Source organism: Trachemys scripta, chromosome 1 (assembly GCF_013100865.1).
Source record: "Trachemys scripta elegans isolate TJP31775 chromosome 1, CAS_Tse_1.0, whole genome shotgun sequence".
NCBI lineage: Eukaryota > Metazoa > Chordata > Testudines > Emydidae > Trachemys > Trachemys scripta.
In genome coordinates, this window is record NC_048298.1 from 336,906,227 (window position 1) to 336,925,072 (window position 18,846).

At 43.9% G+C, this 18,846-nt stretch overlaps 1 protein-coding gene across 1 annotated transcript in view; it reads left to right on the plus strand.

Annotated features, from left to right (window-relative positions):
* The window catches only part of CLPB (caseinolytic mitochondrial matrix peptidase chaperone subunit B), a 135,745-nt gene that overhangs the window by 106,008 nt on the left and 10,891 nt on the right, over window positions 1-18,846 (plus strand). Inside the window, exons 8-12 of the mRNA XM_034759224.1 lie at window positions 1,609-1,686; window positions 4,139-4,194; window positions 7,937-7,981; window positions 13,087-13,248; window positions 17,194-17,350. Of these exons, the coding sequence (XP_034615115.1) occupies window positions 1,609-1,686; window positions 4,139-4,194; window positions 7,937-7,981; window positions 13,087-13,248; window positions 17,194-17,350 (498 nt within the window). The remainder of the gene's footprint in view (window positions 1-1,608; window positions 1,687-4,138; window positions 4,195-7,936; window positions 7,982-13,086; window positions 13,249-17,193; window positions 17,351-18,846) is intronic.

Genomic DNA, 18,846 nt, shown 5'->3' on the forward strand with positions numbered 1-18,846 from the left:
CCCACGTTTTTCCCAACCAGGGCCCCATCCTAGATCGTTAGCCGGTCATATTTAATGCAGAAGGGTGGTCTGCTGAGACCTCGGGTCCCAGCTGCAGTGCCTCATCTTGGTCTGAGGGACCTTCCGATTGGACCAAGTTGTCTGTGGCCTGCTGGGAAATGTACTTTCTATGGGATGCGCCTACATATACAATAATACTTGTTTTTCGCTCAGAGAACTCAAAGCAGTTTACGAAGCTGGGTAAACATTACTCTCCTCATTCAGAGATTCCAGATCTGAGCTGGGGGTTGGGTGTGATCGGCGCCCATTTCTAGCTAACACCAATTCTATACTTAAACTGGAGCGGAAGATATCCCTTGGTTCAGGCTTTGTGCGTACTCCGCAGACACTCAGCCAGGCGCATTGCAAACCAGTCAGGGGATCCAGGCCAAGTTAGGATTCCAATGCAAAATCTGGACAGATTTACTGAGCTTTGCTTTGAATTTTTGGAGTGGTTAGAATCTGCAACATTGTGAAACTCGGGGGGTTCAACACTCATGAAGAGCACAACCCAGAAATGACTGTGTGAGGCCCCCAAACTCCCACAGGAACTAAAGCAGCTTTATGGCCATAGGAAGGGCCGTGTTGGAACAGTCCAGTATCACAACTAGTCCTGTATTTTGCATCTAGCAGTGGCTGCCGCCAGGTGTTTCAAAGGCCAAAACTGCTCGGGTCCCCGTGTACCACCCTAGCTCACATAGTGTCATGCTTCACTTTCCCTCCCCCCACCTAGTTCCAATGATTTCATTGTTTCAGGGAGGCTGCTGGAGGAGGCAGGGACTCCTCAGTTTGACTGAGGGTGGCAGAATCGAGCCCTTAGCAATTGCACAAGCCCACTTTGGGTGAGAGGACTCAATCCCGACCTCTGCAGGCAAATGAGTCAATGCCCTGAAGCAGGAGGGTGGTTTGACCTTCAGTATTTTGTAAATGAACATTGGACTTTGCTTTCTAACCCACCCCTGCCTTTGGGGTAGAGGTTTCCGTTTATATCACTGATCCATAACGCACATCCATATTCCTTTGCAGACATTCATTAATATCTCCAGACCATCCCCTTTTCCAGTGTTTTTAAACAAAACTTACAGCGGTATGTACATCAGTTCAAGGCTGCCATGACCTTGAATCCAAACATTCCCCCCCTTTCAATTTGCATAAGGGAAAGAAGTGACAAACTTCTCCAAACCAGCCCTTTACATAAAGGTTGCACTTACAAGCTGGAAAGCTAACACGCCTCTTGAATTCTCTCTCTACCACCCTTTCTTCGTTCATTCAATGTCCACCCTCCTTTCTGTTTCCCTGGCAACGTTGAGTGCACATCCTGGAAAACTTTATCCGAAATCTGCTCTGGGCAGCTTTCCAAATCCATGCTAACCTGATTAGGTGTCTCTGGGGGCCTTGCTGGCTAATCAAATTAGGTAGCACTAATGGTAGTGAAGACTTTGAGTGGGCAGAGAGCAGTAAAACATAGTGTATACTTAGTGATAATTATACTTGCTTTTGTGTCATTGATTTATATGCCTCTTTTTTTTTCTCTCTTCCTCCTTTTGTTTTCGTTGTGTTTAAACTCAGCAATTCGGAGAAAGGAAAATGGCTGGTACGACGAAGAACATCCCCTGGTTTTTCTGTTCTTGGGATCATCAGGAATAGGTAACATATGGGTTGTCATTTGTCACGGGGGAGAGCACAGCTGATGAGGCCTGATGTAGGCATCATCTCATGGCATGCTCTGGACATACATGTGTGTGGAGAAGGGGGAAAGAGGAGGAGGTTACAATAACTTGCCCTGTTACCCAGTTGTATTCCAGAGTGTGTCACCACACACACTAAACTCTGTTTTCAGGGACTTATCACTCACTTGTCAAACACGTCATCAACTCCTGTGGCTGGGAAGGGACCTCCAGCGGGTCCTCTAGCCCATCCTCCTGTGTTTTGTCCAGGTAAATGAAATACCTTCAGTCTTAAATTCATATATTATGATCCCCAGCTCGTGCAAGGGGAGCTAAACTGATTTAGAGCAGCTGAGAATCTGGGCTTTCAAGTCTCAACCGAAGAAGGACACTTTTAATAATAAAAATGTTGTTTTTAACAGATTAGACCTTTAAAAAAAATCAAACCTGTGCACAGGTGTGCAAAATAACCAGTTCGGAGGCGGCTTTTACATCATCAGCACTCCAGGGCAAGGACCGTATTTGTCTGCAAAGCACCTAGCACACTATTGGCACATAATATTTTTCCTGACCACTTAAAAAGGTTAAAGCCGTCAAAATGTGGCCTTTGAAAGACAACGGACATTGTACTTTACATGGCCTCCCCTGCATTGACTTGGCTGGCTGGAAGATGCTCTAGTTGTACAGGTTAAGACTATGCAACCATTATTGTCTGTCCAGAGTCCTGCCTCAGGGCCGTACTAGGCAAAGCTCTCAATGAGTTGCTGTGTAACTATATGAAAGCAATAAGCAATGTTAACTCTGAATGTCCTTGCTTTTGAATGTTTCTGTTGGACATTTAGAGCTAAATTCTTCCTTGATTGACACCTCCATTGACTTCTGTGGGATTAGACCTGCTGTAAATCAGGGAAGAACTTGGCCTTTAACATAATTACTTTTTTGTGGGGAGAGGGTAAATTATGACGTATTTTTGTGTGTATGCCATATGTATTAATGCATATATATGAGTGTAGGTAGGTGTATAATATATAATGGATATAAATAGAGTATTGGAGACGTAAGTACAGATGCCATACCTGGCTTCGGATTTATTTCCAGGCATGATATAAGCTATTAGTTTTAACCCATAAAGCCTCTTCTGGTTTGGGTCCCACGGATCTCAAAGACTGCCTGTCTCCTTTTGTGGTACTCAGGCAGTTGAGGTGAGCTGGGATGCTCAGAGTGAAAGCCCCTGGGGTTGGCAGCGGAGCATTCTTCCTGAGGGCCTTTGATCCTGGCCCAGTCTGGAGTATTCTGACACCCAGGGCACTTTGCAAAGCCTGTCTGTTTACCCCAGCTCTTTCCGAATAGATAGAGTGAGAGGACGGGGTCTCCGTTTTCTTGAGCCAGTGTGTTTGTTGATACAATGTCAACATAGATTTATCCTGTAATATATGTTTTGAATTATTGATTGTTCATGTGCCTAGAGTTTTATGATAGACTCCTTGGATAAATCAAACAAATAAAGAATATCACATTTCCCAGCAAATTCACTTCTCATCTGGAAAGTAAAGACATTGCACATGAAACCTGGGATGTCTGGCACAAATGTAGCAAAAATCTGATCCAACTGTGCAGCTTTTGGGCAAAAGAATTCGAACCGCTCTGTATCTCCATTCAGGAATAAACCTATTAAAGGTCAAGCACAAGATCCTCTGCTCAGCCCATGATGCATCCTTCATCGCCCACTTGTTACATTTTCCACATGCACCTTTGTCTTTTCTCCCCGTTGCTCCTCATGCTTGGGAGGAGCTCCCTGTAAACATCAGCAAAGCTACCTCATTGTCCTCCTTACAACTCTCCTTTGCCTTGATGTCTTCCAAAAACTTTTGACAACTGTCAGGCTGCTGGTGTGCTGAGACCAGTGCCGACCATGCTGACCAATATTGTCTCAATGTTTCCTTGTGCTCCCCGCCGCCCTTTCTTTGTGTAGGCACCTGTTGTATCTGGTCTTATATTTAGATTGTCAGCTTTTTAGGGCAGGGACTGTCTTTTTGTTCTGTACAGCACTGAGCATAGTGGGAGTCTGGTCCATGACTGAGCTCCTAGGTGCTGCTGCAATACAAATAATAAATAATAGTTGCTATTAATAGGTGCATTCAAATTAGTTGTACTAAATGGAGACCAAGATTTTAAAAACTAACTGTTCATTTTGGGTGTCTTAATTTTGGCATTTCTGCCTTGGTATCAATACACCTGCTTAACATGAAATACTGTTGCAGAGAAAATCTCCATACATGGATTGCTCCTAATGTCTGAACTGGGCTCAAGTCCTGTATTGAGCACATGGGTTGTAGAGAGTTAGACACGTGACTCTTGCAATCATTCATGGTAAATGGAACGTGCATTCTGATTGTTTTAACTCAAATCTTTTCTTACTATTTTCTGAATAGGTAAAACAGAGTTGGCCAAACAGACAGCCAAGTACATGCACAAAGATGCCAAGAAGGTAATTCCTGTTATATTAGTATTTTATCAATCAGCTGGGCTTTAGATAGCAGCATGGTTTTGTCCATCACTGATGTACTACTGCATGCATCACTGCATGGTCCTTCTATGCGGGGGAGCCAAACTCACATTGTTGTCCATTTTGGATCACAGCGGTACTTTATTCAACAGCAGAAAGGAAGCATCGGATTTGTCTTTGTGCATCAGTGAGGGATGCTATTGCTTTAAAACAAACTTTTTAAAAAAAACTGTGTGACTGCCTTTGTTTTTTGTAACACTTTAGTATAATTCAAAGAATTTAGCAAAAGCTTGTTTAGCTTGTTTATGAGGATAGTGTTAATTTGAACATCCTTTGTTGTGGACAAATACATTTCTTTGCTTATGTCTCTAATAAAACCTTAGATCATTAGAAGTGAAGGAATTCTAAAAGTCAAATGTACTTGTCACTATGTGTGCTATTGGTTTGTTTTTTGCATTTCATTCAGCTTGGACAATGAACATAAGTGACATCACATTTGGGTTCTTAGTGCCGGAGTGTTTGGGTTTCAGGCACTGTTACAGATTGTTTATCTGTTTAAAAACAGCTATTTTCATTGGATTTTTTTAAAAAAAGGCATATTATAGAAACATTTTTAAGTAGTATTAGGTTTTAGAACATCTTTGTTTTTTCTTTAACAAAATTGAGCCAAGATTTTAAAAATTAGGAGCCTAAAGTTAGGCTCCTAAATCCATGTTTAAGTATCTATTAAATTTCAGCATTCCCAGCTGCTCCCATTGAGGTCAATGGAGATACACTAGTATAAAACTGGTGTGAGAGCCAGAAACAGGCCCTTTTCACGTCACAGAGGAAAATGCAGAGATGCAGCACCAAGGTGTCCTGCAAACTGGTGTTAGATCAATCCTGCCTCGCCTAGAAGTTCTCCAGTGTAGAAAAAACAAGATGAAATGACACACATTGAAAGAAGATCAAAAGTAAAACAAGGCCGTAAAACAGCCTGTTCTGGTTTCTTTTCCTCATCCATCTATAATTGCCTTTTAAATGTAATAAATTCCACTTCCTGGAACTCAGGCACCTTAATTCAGAGCTGCTGCACCTGGAATTGGTCAGTGCTTCAGCTAAACATCAAATGGAAAAATCAGCCAAACATTGAATGTTGTGTTAATTCAATAGCATGCACAAATCAGAGTTTTACTGTTTGGTAGTCATTGCAGTAATTAGCCCTCTGAAGAGGGGTCATAAACTATATGGCTAGTTATAGGGGATGCAGCTATTAGCAGGAATGGACTGATTAAGAAAGAAGAATTCATAATGGTCTCATTTTCATACTGACAGAAAGGTTAATATTTAATTACAAATGCTAATATCTTTATATGGCCTGCCTTTGTCTGTGCTGTACGTACAATGAGCTCTCTGATGATTTGCTGACACGAGGGGTTAGATCACAAATGGGTTGATTCAGAAAAGAGCGTTTAGAAATGTCTTAGGGCCTGGTGTGGATCTTGCTCTCACCAGGGTAATTCCCTGGACTCTGGAGCGGACCCTCCTAATTTATACCATTGTAAATGAGATCAGGATCAGGCCCAGAAAGCTACCTTTGCTACACTGGCACTGATTTGGCTTGTCTCTGCTTTTGATGCCCAGTCTGAGACTGGCAAGTATCCACAGCTCCCATTGACCATTCGTAGAGTTGTGGGTACTCAGGCCTTGTGAAGATCAGGTCTGTGTGTCTCAAGTTGGGCACTCCAAAGTCAGTGGCTGTTGGCCATAAGAGCGTTGGTTTGGGTAGCAGTGACACAGTCTGACTGGCCTGGCAATGTTAATTTAGAGCTGGTTGGAAAAAAAAATTTCGAGAACAGTTTTCCATCAAAAATTGCAATTTTATTGAAATAATATATATATATATATTTTTGGTGGAACTGTGTCAGTTTTGACAATTTTTTTCAAAAAGAAGTCGTCTAAACATTATGTTTCAATAGTGTCAAAATGGGTCTGACACAGCTTCAACACTGCATACTTGTTTTGATAGTGTCGTTTTGATTCATTTTGTTTTGACTTTATAGTATAATTGAAACAAAATGAATTAAGATGACACTATTGACAGAAAATGTTTTGATGGTCCCAAATCAAAAATTTGTAGATTTCCCCCCCCCGTAGGAAATTTTGAAATTTCAGCTTTTTGTTTCAAATTGGAACAAGTTATTCTTTGACGTGTCAGCATTTTCCACAGAATTGAAATTCCGGTTCTTAACCATCTGTAACACTAGCATCTTTGTTCATATACAACTCCAGTTGTGTTCTAGACTTGCATTAAAAGCAGATCCTCTAGGGAGATGCTGAACCACCTCCGCTCTCCATACGTTGGGAACTAAATCTAGCATCTTTTAGTTAGTGTTAGGCCCCTGGAGAGGGCAAACTACTGCTGGGATTCGAAAGCCAATGGGAATTCCCATTGACAACCAGCATTCAGTAGCTATGTTTTTATACTTTTACCCTCTGCCAGCTACTAGAGAACTATTTACCTTTCCAGTCTGTTTCTTCCCTTCTCTTCTGTGTTTCTATATACATGATTGTGTCTCAGTGAATAGGGGATGTTTAGAAGCGTGTAGGGAGAGGTCCTCCTACTTCATTTGATTGATTTATTTTTGTTACCATATCACTATTCTGAGATGGATTTTCGTACATACTGTCTTTCCACAAAACAACACCCAACTTCACATCCATCTCTATCCACTCTTCTGTTCCACCTTCAGCTACTGTTCCTGCACACAGACGAGTGTGTCACTAATAAGATGGCTGATATAGATGAGTAGAAGATATAGTCAGCTAGCTTCTTACAGGCCTGGTGAAACAAGTTTCAGGAGGGGGAGTAAATGCTACTGAATTGCCAGCTGGTAACATTTGCTGTGCATTAAGCACAAAGCCTTGGCCTAAGCTAGCATCCAAGGGTCTCTAGCACCCACAGAACACTCGCTGTGGTTCTCCAGCTGATACAGTTATAAGATGAGTCATGTATGTCACACAGCATGTGAGTCACAGAGGCACCAGCTGTGACTAGAAGAAATGCCTTTGGAGACCTGGCTGGTTGTCAGGTACTCCCATCCCTGCTATCACTGCTAGGAAAGTTCAAGCTTGCCTTTTCATAGCAATAGGAGCTAAGTTATAGCTGCGAGCATGGGAAATTCATTTTCTGCAATGAACCACCAGCCCTTTCAGACATAAAAGGAGCTTTGTGTATCAACCTATAAATTCTGTGACAATATTATCTCAATGCTGTGATCATCCAAGTACTTAACTGACCTTGACTTTATGATTTTATTTTTTTGTACAGGGTAGGCATTATGTTCTCCTGTTGATTTATTTTTAAACAGTTGAACAGTAATAATGGCCATTTTATGTAGCAAATTGCAAGTCCCATTTTCATCCCCACCACTGCAGTGATGAGAGCAGGTCATCTTAATTGAACTCATTCAGAACAAGGATAGCCAGGTTTGGGACCATTCTTACATACCCTTGAGAAACCTTGGATTTATTTCCACCCTTTTCTTTCAGAATCAATCTCAGCCTTTTGCAATAGATTTATCTAAGCATTTCATTGACAGGCATCCTTGGGAACAAACAAACAAACACTTCGGCATGGCAGTCCCCCTCAGCAGCTGCGCTGGATCCAAAGATGCTATTTAAATGTAATAAAATTTGTAGAGCATTAATCAAAAATAATGTTGCTTACTTATTTCTGTTGCAGGGTTTCATTAGACTGGACATGTCAGAGTTCCAGGAAAGGCATGAGGTTAGTAAATGGCCTGTCTGTATTCCCAGGGACTGAAATTCTAGTTTAATCAGTAATTTAAACAAATCATGTCAATTGTTTCTCTCTCTCTCCCCTCCACCTGCCATCACTGCTCTCTGAGGTGCTGAGCGCCTCCTCAGCTCCCATTGAAAGCAACAAGCACCTAACAGGTCTTGTGCCTTAGCATGGGATCTAATCTTGAGAGCAAAATCAGTGGGAGCTGTGAGTGCTCAGCGTCTCCAGGAACTGAGAAGTGAAATGTTGCAAACAGGGATGCAGGGAGAATAGCAAAGGCCGCAGTCCCAGCCGCGGCTCCGCTCCCAGCTGTGGCTCTGGCCACCTGCCATGGCTCAGCCTGCAGCCCCGGCCCTAAGCTACAACTCCGCTCCTGGCAGGGGGCCCACGGCTCAGCCTGCGGCCCCAGCCCCCAGCCACAACTCCGCGCCTGGCAGCAGACCGGGGTCTGTGGACACATTCCATTACAAGTAAGCGGGGGGACCGAGAGAGGAAAAGTTTGGGCACCTCTGCACTAAAGTGTAAAGTGCCAAGGCAGACTAGGAGCAGAGGCCAAGTCAAAGGAAATGCTTGATAACAATATATATCCTATATTGTGGCCTCTGCACATGGTGCCAGTGGTTTCAACAGCAAGAGTATCAGAAGGGAATAGTTGTGTTCAGGAATGAATGCTGTCCAAATGTACGTGATCATCCATATTGTAATAACCCCCCACTAAAGCCATGTAAAGTCATGTTAATGGGGACTACAGGGACAGAAATCAAAACTGAAGAGGAGAAACTAGAGAAGTTCAACAATTTTACGTCTCTTGGAAGTACCATCAGTCAAGATGGTACCAGTTCTGAGGAAATAAGAAGAAGAATCGGGAAGGCAAGCGCTGCATTTGGAAGACTCAGAAACATCTGGCAACTCAAAAACATCTCCCTCGAGACAAAACTGTGAACGTGTACAAAGCAATTGTTATCGCCATCACAACATATAGCAGTGAGACATGGCAACTTACCAAGAAAGATATGCAAAAGCTGGATGCATTTAATCACAAATGGCTAAGAAGAATATTGGGAATAACAGAAAGATTGGAAGACGAATGAAGAAGTCAGAAAAATGACTGTACAAGGCACCCTCTCACAAATAATCTACAAAAGAAGACATCAGTGGCAGGGACATATGCTGAGAATGGAGAATGAATGCTTACCAAATACTGCCCTTCAATGGAAGGCAGAAAATGCAAGAAGAAAGAGAGAAAGACCGCAAATAACATGGAAATGAACAGTTCTGAATGACATCAAGCACCTCAATATGAAATGGGAAGATTTGGAGAGAAGGGCAATTGACAGGCAAGGATGGCAGATGTGGGTAGCCCAATGTGCAGCAAAGCATGGGATGGTCTAAGGTAAGGTACTTTGGAAGAGCTGTTGGTGATACTGTGCATCCTCTGAAAGGTTCATGCATCCATAGGAAAGAAGGAATTGAGTGAAAGGATGAAGAGGCATTAATAGACTTTACAGATGATGCAGTATTCCTAGCAAACCTGTGTAGCATCCTGGATGAATACTGCCTCCACCATTGGAAGAGAAGCAGAACAGCTGGACTAGTGACAGAAGCGGGGAACACCAGAGACTCAGGATATGTCTACACTGCAAAATCTGTGCACAGGCTAGTTTGAACCCAGTTAGTGTGGAGAACAATAACAGTGAAAACAGCATCGTGAGCTTCAGAGCAGACTTGCGAGCCAAGTTAAATACTCAAGGCACGTCTTCACTACCCGCTGGATCGGCGGGTAGCAATTGATCTATTGGGGATCAACTTATCGCGTCTAGTGAAGACGCGATAAAATCGATCCCCGATGGCTCTGCCGTCAACTCCGGAAATCCACCGCGGCAAGAGGCGGAAGCGGAGTCGATGGCGGCGCGGCAGCGATCGATTCACCGCCGTCCTCAGAGCCAGGTAAGTCGACCTAAAATACACAACTTCAGCTACACTATTCACGTAGCTGAAGTTGCGTATCTTAGGTCGACCCCCGCCTATAGTGTAGACCTAGCCTTAGGGTCCATGCTGAGCTTGTACTATCCTCACTGAAGACAGAGCTGTCTTCGCTGCTGTTTGTTACCCCTGCTAGCTGGATTCAAGCTAGCTTGGACAGCCTCCATGCACAGCTGTTGCTGTGTAGACATACTCTGTGTGTCCCACTGCAGGATTTTAGGAATGAAAGTCTTTAAAATGCATGGAGTTGAATGTGTAGGATGTATCTCTCTGTCAGAAGCTGTGCTACAAAGGTATTTAAAAGCTGTAGCAAATAGAACAGGAAAATCTGATGGCACTAAAGATTTCAGACTGGAAAGAGATAGTCTATAAAGAGTGTACAGAGTTTTACACCAGGTCCCTTTCTTCTTCTTGACAGCTGTAGATGGCTTGCAGATCTTTATAGACAGTAAATAGAACGAGGTACATGGAGATCCTGAAGAGTGCGAGTTAGGAAGTAAGTTAAAGAAGAGTCCCATAACAGAAGCAGCTATTTCCTTAAACAGTATGCAAGAAGGAAGGAAAATGAGGCGTGTCTCCTTAGCTCAAACTTCAGAGGACAGTCTGTGAGTCAAGAGAGGGACTAGGGTCTTTCAGAGACGACCTTTCAGGGGAAAACCCGAGAAACAGCCCGTTAAAGCTAAGATCTCTGTTGATTGTTCCAAAATATAAAGGAAAAGCTCCAGGTTGGGAGTGTCAATTTTGGACACTAACAGGATGTGTCTGCATGTGCATGCACTCACATGTTATGCTCTAGAGTAGAGAAAGGACTCCGCTGGTTCAGCGACCTTGGTCAAATCACTTCAATCCTTCTGTGCCTCTGTTGACTAGACTGTGACAAGGGATAATAATTAACAACAACGCTGACGTATCGTAGAGGGCAATTGTGAATCTCCGTGTGCTTGCCCAGCACATTGAGATTCTTAGAAGGAAGGGGCTAAAAAAAAGCCAGGATACTATTATTTACCACAAGGCATTGGAGAGAAAGGGATACAGAGAGGGAAAATAGAAGAATGCTCAGAGACCGATTGATAGATGATTGCCAAAGGGTCGTATGATAGGTGTGCTCTATACAGTAGCAGTAAATACATCAGTGACAGTGTTGATGATAGAGACAGTAGAAAAAGGACTCCAGAGTCAGAAACAGCAATATGCAAAGTATAAAATACCATACACTGGCGAGGGTGACAGAGATGACAGCATGTAGGGAAGAGAATGGAAGAAATAAGGAAAGCAAAGGCAGAGAATTGCAAAGGAAGATAGAATACGTTTTTCACGCAAACAAGGATCAAGAGGTCAGTGCTGGAGACAACCGTACTAAAGAACGGCATGAGGAATCTGACACTGCTGAGGGCATTGCTAAAACAGTTGGAATGAGTGAACTTCAGCCAAATTTTGTCCAATGAGTGGGAGCTTCTCGCCTATGCAGTAGAATGTAGCACTCTCAAAAGAGGATGGGGGCCAAATGCCAGAAGCAGATGTGCATTTCTCAGGAAGAGGAGAAGGAAGTAAAGATCCCAGTTCTCCCGAGGCAGACGGATCTGCGCAAAATACTCTACAAGTGGCAAAAAGCAGGCACCAGCCTTTGTACGAGGAAGTACTGTGGTTCATTCAAAGGATGGACCTAGGTTGGCTTTTTTCCTCCCTCAAGTTTCCTGTATGGCGCTGGAGAGGTAGGAATACTGAAAGGGAACTGCAACTGGGAAATGCAGTGGTATCAGGTGGCAACATGGGCAAATGGCCGTAAAGACACAACTGTTATTCTCCAGCACAAAGTTAGTTTGCAACAGATTTATCATAATGCTGGGCCATTTCATTGTTCCAGAACAAGAAGTTGTGAATTCTCTCTTTCCCAAGCTAAATATTTGAAGGATTTGTTTTTCTGTCCCAAATATTCCATCTTGGCCCCTATTAACTGACTGCAACCAGCCTTATTAGGACATCACATGTTATAAGGCTAGGATTTCCAGAAGTGACTGGTGATTTGGAGGGCCCAGTTTCAGACACCTTAAAGGATCCTTATTTTCAGGAAATGCTGAGCATCCGCCGTCTGAAAATCAGGCTCCTTTAATGTGTCTTAAGTTGCGCACCCAAAATCACTAGGTGCTTTTAAAAATCTTGGCCGAGATAGCTGTATTGTGGTGTGCAGCCACCACTTTTGGTTGCTCACCACAATACAGCTATCTTGGCCAAGCTTTAAGTAGAAATGGCAAATATTTTTGTTATGATTTTTTTCCAGTTTATTTTATTCACAGAATTCCTTTGTGTTTTTCCTGGGCTCTGACTTCCAGTTGGTTCCCCCAATTGGTAGAGAGCAGAGGCTCCATCTTTCACCATCTCCCTGAGACCTCTTCACATTCTTAGCCAATCTGAAGTCCCTGCTTCCTCTCCACACTTTAGCTCTTTCACTGAAGCAGCTAGCTGTCCACATTTCTCAACTATCCTGCTCTTGAAGTGTTTTGGAGACCAGGAAGATGGCCATTAAAGATCCCCTGGTGCTTTTTGAGAAGAGTAGGAATTAACTGGTGTCATCTGGCCACAATCTCTCTGTTTGACTTTAAGGCCATTTAGTTCTCAGCAAGCTGAGGTATAAATCTACAACGCATCAGCACTAACTAGCCATGTAGACTCTGCTATTGCACATTAAAAGTTCTGTAGTGCACTTTGATCTACTGTGGTTTCAAAGAGAAGTAGGTCAAAGTGCACTATTGAACTTTTTCGTGTGCACACGGCCAGGGATTGCACGGCAAGCTAGAGCACTCTAGAGTTACATCCCAGCTTGCTGCTCGCTGACTGACACATGCAGACGTTTCTTCAGGTTTGCATGTCCAAGGCTGTGAGTGAGCTATTACTGAGTGTTTACTGCTCAGCAGTCACTGTGTTACGTGTATCTAACTCATTGCTTGTCCAGGTGCTTTTGAGGTACTTGGTGAATAAAAGATGTCACAGTGTATATATAACTTAATTCTTATGTAAAAAAAAAAATTATTGGTCATTAGCGCCTATATAATGAGAGGAGCTTCTTCCATCATCTCTTATGTGTCTTGTTTTCAATCACTTCCTCTTAGGTTGCCAAATTTATTGGCTCTCCGCCAGGCTACGTTGGCCATGAAGAAGGTGGGCAGCTAACCAAGAAGCTAAAACAGTGCCCAAATGCTGTGGTCCTCTTTGACGAGGTGGACAAAGCCCATCCAGATGTTCTCACCATTATGCTGCAGCTCTTTGATGAAGTAAGTCTGGCTCTCCGTGTCAGTGTGAGAGCATATGCAATACGACAGTGATTGATACAAGGGGCTGACTGGTACAGCTGGCATCTGGGTGTCTCAATCTAGGCACCCCAAATCACTAGTCAATTCTGAAAATTTGGGCTAGCAAATAACCCCCATCTTCCTATTCGAAGAACATAAGAACAGCCATATGGGTTCAGACCAGTGGCCCATCTAGTCCAGAATCCTGTCTTCTGACAATGGCCAACACCAGGTTCTTCAAAGTGAATGAACGGAACAGGTAATCATCAAGTGATCCATCCCTTGTCGTCCAGTCCCAGCACCTAGCAGTCAGAGGCCTAGGCCCTAGGGACACCTAGAGCAGTGGTTCTCAACCAGGGTCCGGGACCCCCTTGGGGGCTGCGAGCGGGTTTCAGGGGGGCCACCAAACAGGACCAGCGTTAGACTCGCTGGGGCCCAGGGCAGAAAGCGGAAGCCCCACAGCCTGGGGCTGAAGCCCGGATCCCTGAGCCCTGCCACCTGGGGCTGAAGCAGAAGCCTGCGAAACTTAGCTTCACAAGGTCCCCTGTGGTTTGGGGCCCCAGTCAATCACCCTGCTTGCTATCCCTTAACGCCGGCCCTGGCTTTGATATGCAGAAAACTAGACATTGTGGCACAGGGGGGCCGTGGAGTTTTTACAGCATGTCGGGGGGCCTCAGAAAGAAAAAGGTTGAGAACCCCTGACCCAGAGCATGGGGTTGCATTCCTGACCATTTTGGCTAATGACCTATCCTTTGAGGACTTATCTTGTTCTTTTTTGAATCCAGTTATACTTTTGGCTTTCACAACATCCCCTGGCAACAAGTTCAACACGTTGACTGTAGGTTGTGTGACAAAGTATTTCCTTATGATTCTTTTAAACCTGCTGCCTATTAATTTCATTGGGTGATCCCTGGTCCATGTGTTATGGGACATGGTAAATAACACTTCCTTATTCGCTTTCTCCACACCACTCATGATTTTATAGACCTCTAGCATATCCCCCCTTTCTTATGTCTTTTCCAAGCTGAAAAGTCCTAGTCTTTTTAATCTCTCCTCAGATGGCAGCTGTTCCATACCCCTCATCATTTTGTTGCACTTCTCTGCACCTTTCCAAATTCTAATGTATCTTTTTTGAGATGAGGCAACCAGAAGTGCACTCAGTATTACAGGTGTGGGCGTACCATAGATTTATATAGTGGCATTATGATATGTACTATCTTATTACTGTCCCCTTCCTAATGAGTCCCAACATTCTGTTCGCTTTCTTGACTATCACTGCACATGGAGTGGATGTTTTCAGAGAACTATCCACAATGACTCCAAGATCTCTTTCTTGAGTGGTAACAGCTCATTTAGACCCCATCATTTTGTATGTATAGTTGGGATTATGTTTTCCAATGTGCATTACTTTGTATTTATCAACATTGAAATTCATCTGCCATTTTGTTGCCCAGTCACCCAATATACTGAGATCCCTTTGTAACTCTCCTCAGTCTGCTTTGGATTTACCTGTCTGGAGTAATTTTGTATCTATGCAAACTGCTTACCTCACTGTCTACCCCTTCTCCCAGATCATTTATGAGACAAATTAGGAAAGAGCTTGTTACAAGATCACTGTAGGCCCAGAACTCAGCTGTCTAGTACAGCTAACCCCTGTCTTATCCACCGTACCAAACTGCCTTTCCTGTACCACTTTGCCTTTCCAAGGACTTAACCCTGGGAAACAGCATAGTGCAGAGGTCTAGTGATCTAGATTAGTGGCTCTTAACCTTTCCAGACGACTGTACCCCTTTCAGGAGGCTGATTCATCTTGCGTACCCTAAGTTTCACCTCACTTAAAAACTACTTGCTTACAAAATCAGTCATAAAAACACAAAAGTGTCACAATACACTAGTACTGAAAAATTGCTTATTTTCTCATTTTTACCATATAATTATAAAATAAATCAATTGGAATATAAATATTGCATTTACATTTCAGTGTATAGTCCATAGAGCAGTATAAACAATTCATTGTCTGTATGAAATTTTAGTTTGTACTGATTTCGCTAGTGCTTTTTATGTAGCCTGGTGCAAAACTAGGTAAATATCTAAATGAGTTGATGTAACCCCTGGAAGACCTCTGATTACTAGATTATTTTGATGGATAATCAGAAATGAAGGGGAGTGGGACTGCACAGATGATACTGAGCAGTTGAGAAGGATAATGAATAATAATAATATCTGGGTAGATCACACAGTCTCCTGTCCATTGCAGAAAACACAAGGAGTGAAATAGCAGCATTCTTCCTGTTTCACCGTGCAGCCTCTGAGCGGTTCAGCTGTACCCCTTTAACATAAATAACACTCTCTTTAGCAGGCACATATTGATATATCACTGCACCATACAGAGAAACACTGTGGACCGAAAGGAGACCCAGGAGCCTGTTGAATCGGACCTAGCTACTCATCTAGTAGAAAACTCCATCAATATCTTATTAATGTTATTTCTTATTAAGTACTTGTCTACTTTCTAAGTCAGCCTGATTGTGGTTATGATTTCTCTGGCAGGCTGTGATAGCATGTCTTACGGCTTTACTCCCCTACCCATGCACACTAATCTGGCCCTAGCAATAATGTTAGAGAGGGTATTGGCAGGAATGACAGACTCAGGAATCCCTGTTTGCCTGGCATGTGTACTGTTTGCTCTTCAAGAGAAATCTCTCCTCATTGTCTGGTTTTGGAAGTTATGGCTGCACCTGTACAAGCTGATGGGAGGACAGAGATAAAAGCCCCGTGTCTCAGTGAGTCAGCTTAGTGCCTAGAAATGGAGCTGGACAAACGTTATAGGTACTCCTGGATGGTAGATTGAGTGTACAAGCTATTATGGGAGGGTTTTGAAGCCTCAATCTGTCCTCAGAGGCAAACAAACTCCAAACCCCCTTTTTTTTCTTTGAAGGATTAATAACACAATTTTTTCTTGCATAGATCATCACAGCAGCAGCTAAATGTGAAATCAATTCCTGCACCACATGCTTGACAGGGCAATAACCTAAATGTTAATATCAAGCACCCAACATGGATTTGTGTCATTGTGCTGGGTATCTGCTGTTGTGTACATAGCAGGGGGGAGACGGGGGCGGAGGGACTGCCTTGGGACCTTGTTCTTTTTTGTTATTACTAAAGAAAATTAGTGTTTTTGAAAGGTTCCTATTTTAGTATTATAGGAGGAACAATGATAGAGAGGAGATCGGTGTTCACAACAGAGACAATCACCCCCCTGTGCAGGACACAAGCACCTGCTGCTATCCCCTCCAGTTAATACACTGCAGGTGATATTGGACAGTAGTTGCAGTTATGAGCCCTGGTTTGATCTGTCTGCGTGATCCCGCTGTACCATAGATTGCTCCATATTGCTCAGTGCAGCTGCACTGTAAGTCTATCAGCTCGTCCCCTTAGTGTCCTTAGACAGCCCAGAGTCACTTAGAGGAGCCTAGCTCCCCTCTCAAGCCCATTTACTCTCCTCCCCCTCCCCCCCCCTCCCCACACACATACACACACACACACACACACCCTTCGTCTAGAATGATGATGTCCCCATTATCAGTTTTCTGTTGATGATTTCCTAACCCTCTGTGGCTCGTCCTCCCCTACAAGGGTAATTGTGCCTCCCCAATGATCTGAAAGCACTAACACTCCCTCCCTGCCCCCCGTGACGGGTGCAAGGGTACCTGTGTTACCACCATAGCACAGAGAGTTATCTAAGTGACACGCCCACAGTCACTAGCCCAGGCTTCCTTTAGGCACTTTTAGAAATATCTCCCTCTTGGGAGGAAGGGTTTGGCACTCACATATTTGAAATCTCCCCCGTGCTTTTTGGCTCTCTCATTCAGTGTCACAGCACAACAGCCCTGTTAATGCAGATTTTGTGGTTTGTTCTTGTTGAAGGGCAGGCTGACGGATGGGAAGGGAAAGACCATTGACTGCAAGGATGCCATCTTCATCATGACCTCCAACGTGGCAAGTGATGAGATAGCCCAGCATGCCCTGCAGCTCAGACAGGAGGCCTTGGAAATGAGCAGGAACAGGATTGCCGAAAACCTAGGTAACAACCTCTACAATATACTCTATATCCTCAAAGGAACCTTCTTCATAAAATTACCTCTGCACATCCCCACGATGTGGAGTCACATGCTTCACCTCATAAGCCACAGAGCCTTTATTGGCAGGAACCTTCCAATGCTGGTCAGTCGTGCGTCACCAGCTTCTCCTACCGTAGCCACTTGGACCTTCCAGCTCGTTCCTTCTTCCTCTAAGCCAGCCAAAGAATTCCCAGCAGGAACCGCAGTTGGATCCTGGTGAATGTTGTGACGTCATCTCTACTTTAGCCACATGGCAGGCACCATATCCAGAGCCTCCACTAGGCTTTTGATCAAATATCTGCTACGGTTTCTGCATCCTGTCCTCCATCAGGTTCTTGCTGGGGTTGACACAATTCCAAAGCCCCCTGTGCCGTGGGATGGTTTGTCATATGGACAAAGCCTTTGAGCTACTTGGTACCCATGAGATCAAGTTGTTAAGGGGAAAGTAATTTTCCTGGTGGAGCAACTTCTGCTCATTGAGTGACTGTGCTTCAAACTGATCCCCCTTACACCAGATTCTGCAAAGGTTAAGGTTGGGTTCTGGTGGACTCTTCCCACCTTCCTTCCTAAGATGGCGATGGAATTCTACCTTCATGAGCTGATCTTCCTGCCAGTATCTGTTCCACAGCCACATGCTCATCCCATTGAGGTCCTTCTGCCCGAGCTCAGTGTTAAAAACTCCTGGAGCTTCTGCCTGGAGCAGACTAAAGGTCTTAGAAAGTCCATCCAGTTGTTTGTTTCCTTTGACACCAGTAGGCACTTCTAAACCGGTGCCTAGTTCTTCGTGAGGTGAGCTGCTGGACCTGCAGCGGGCACGTGCTGTTGATCATGTGATCTGAGACAGAGCAGCTTTGGTTGCAGGCTTCAGGCAGTACAGGACATGCAAGGTTTCATGTGATCTTCCCTATGTACATTTGTGAAGTTAGGAACATAGGACTGGAAGGAACCTCTGAGGTCACTGAGTCCAGGACCCTGTTCGGTTGCTTAGATTTGGCTTCTGGAGAAGCGTCCTGGTTCATGGTCTGAATGAGCCTGTTATTGAAATAGAGTTGGCTACACACGCTCACCAACTTAACTCTTTTTCTCTCATTGCGTCTGTTATTTGAATTGGCTAGTTTTGTAAAGTTGTCTTAGTGAAGGTCAGATCCTTGAGGCTCTGACCATCTATGCCTCTTAGTGACCTTTAGGGGGAGGTGTTTTACCCCTCCTTCCAACATTCCTGTTCATTTGTTGGGCATTTGCCTTTCTTTTCAACACTGCCTGTTGCCGTGACTTATCATTGTTCCTTTATGTTGGGACCTCTTCAGAGATTCCAAGGCCAGAAGGGATCATCCAGTCTGACCGTCTGTTTAACACAGATCACAGAACTGCCCCAAAATAATTCCCAGGGCAGATCTTAAAAACAGCCAGTCTTGATTTAAAAATTGTCCGTGATGGAAAATCCACCACAACCCTTGGT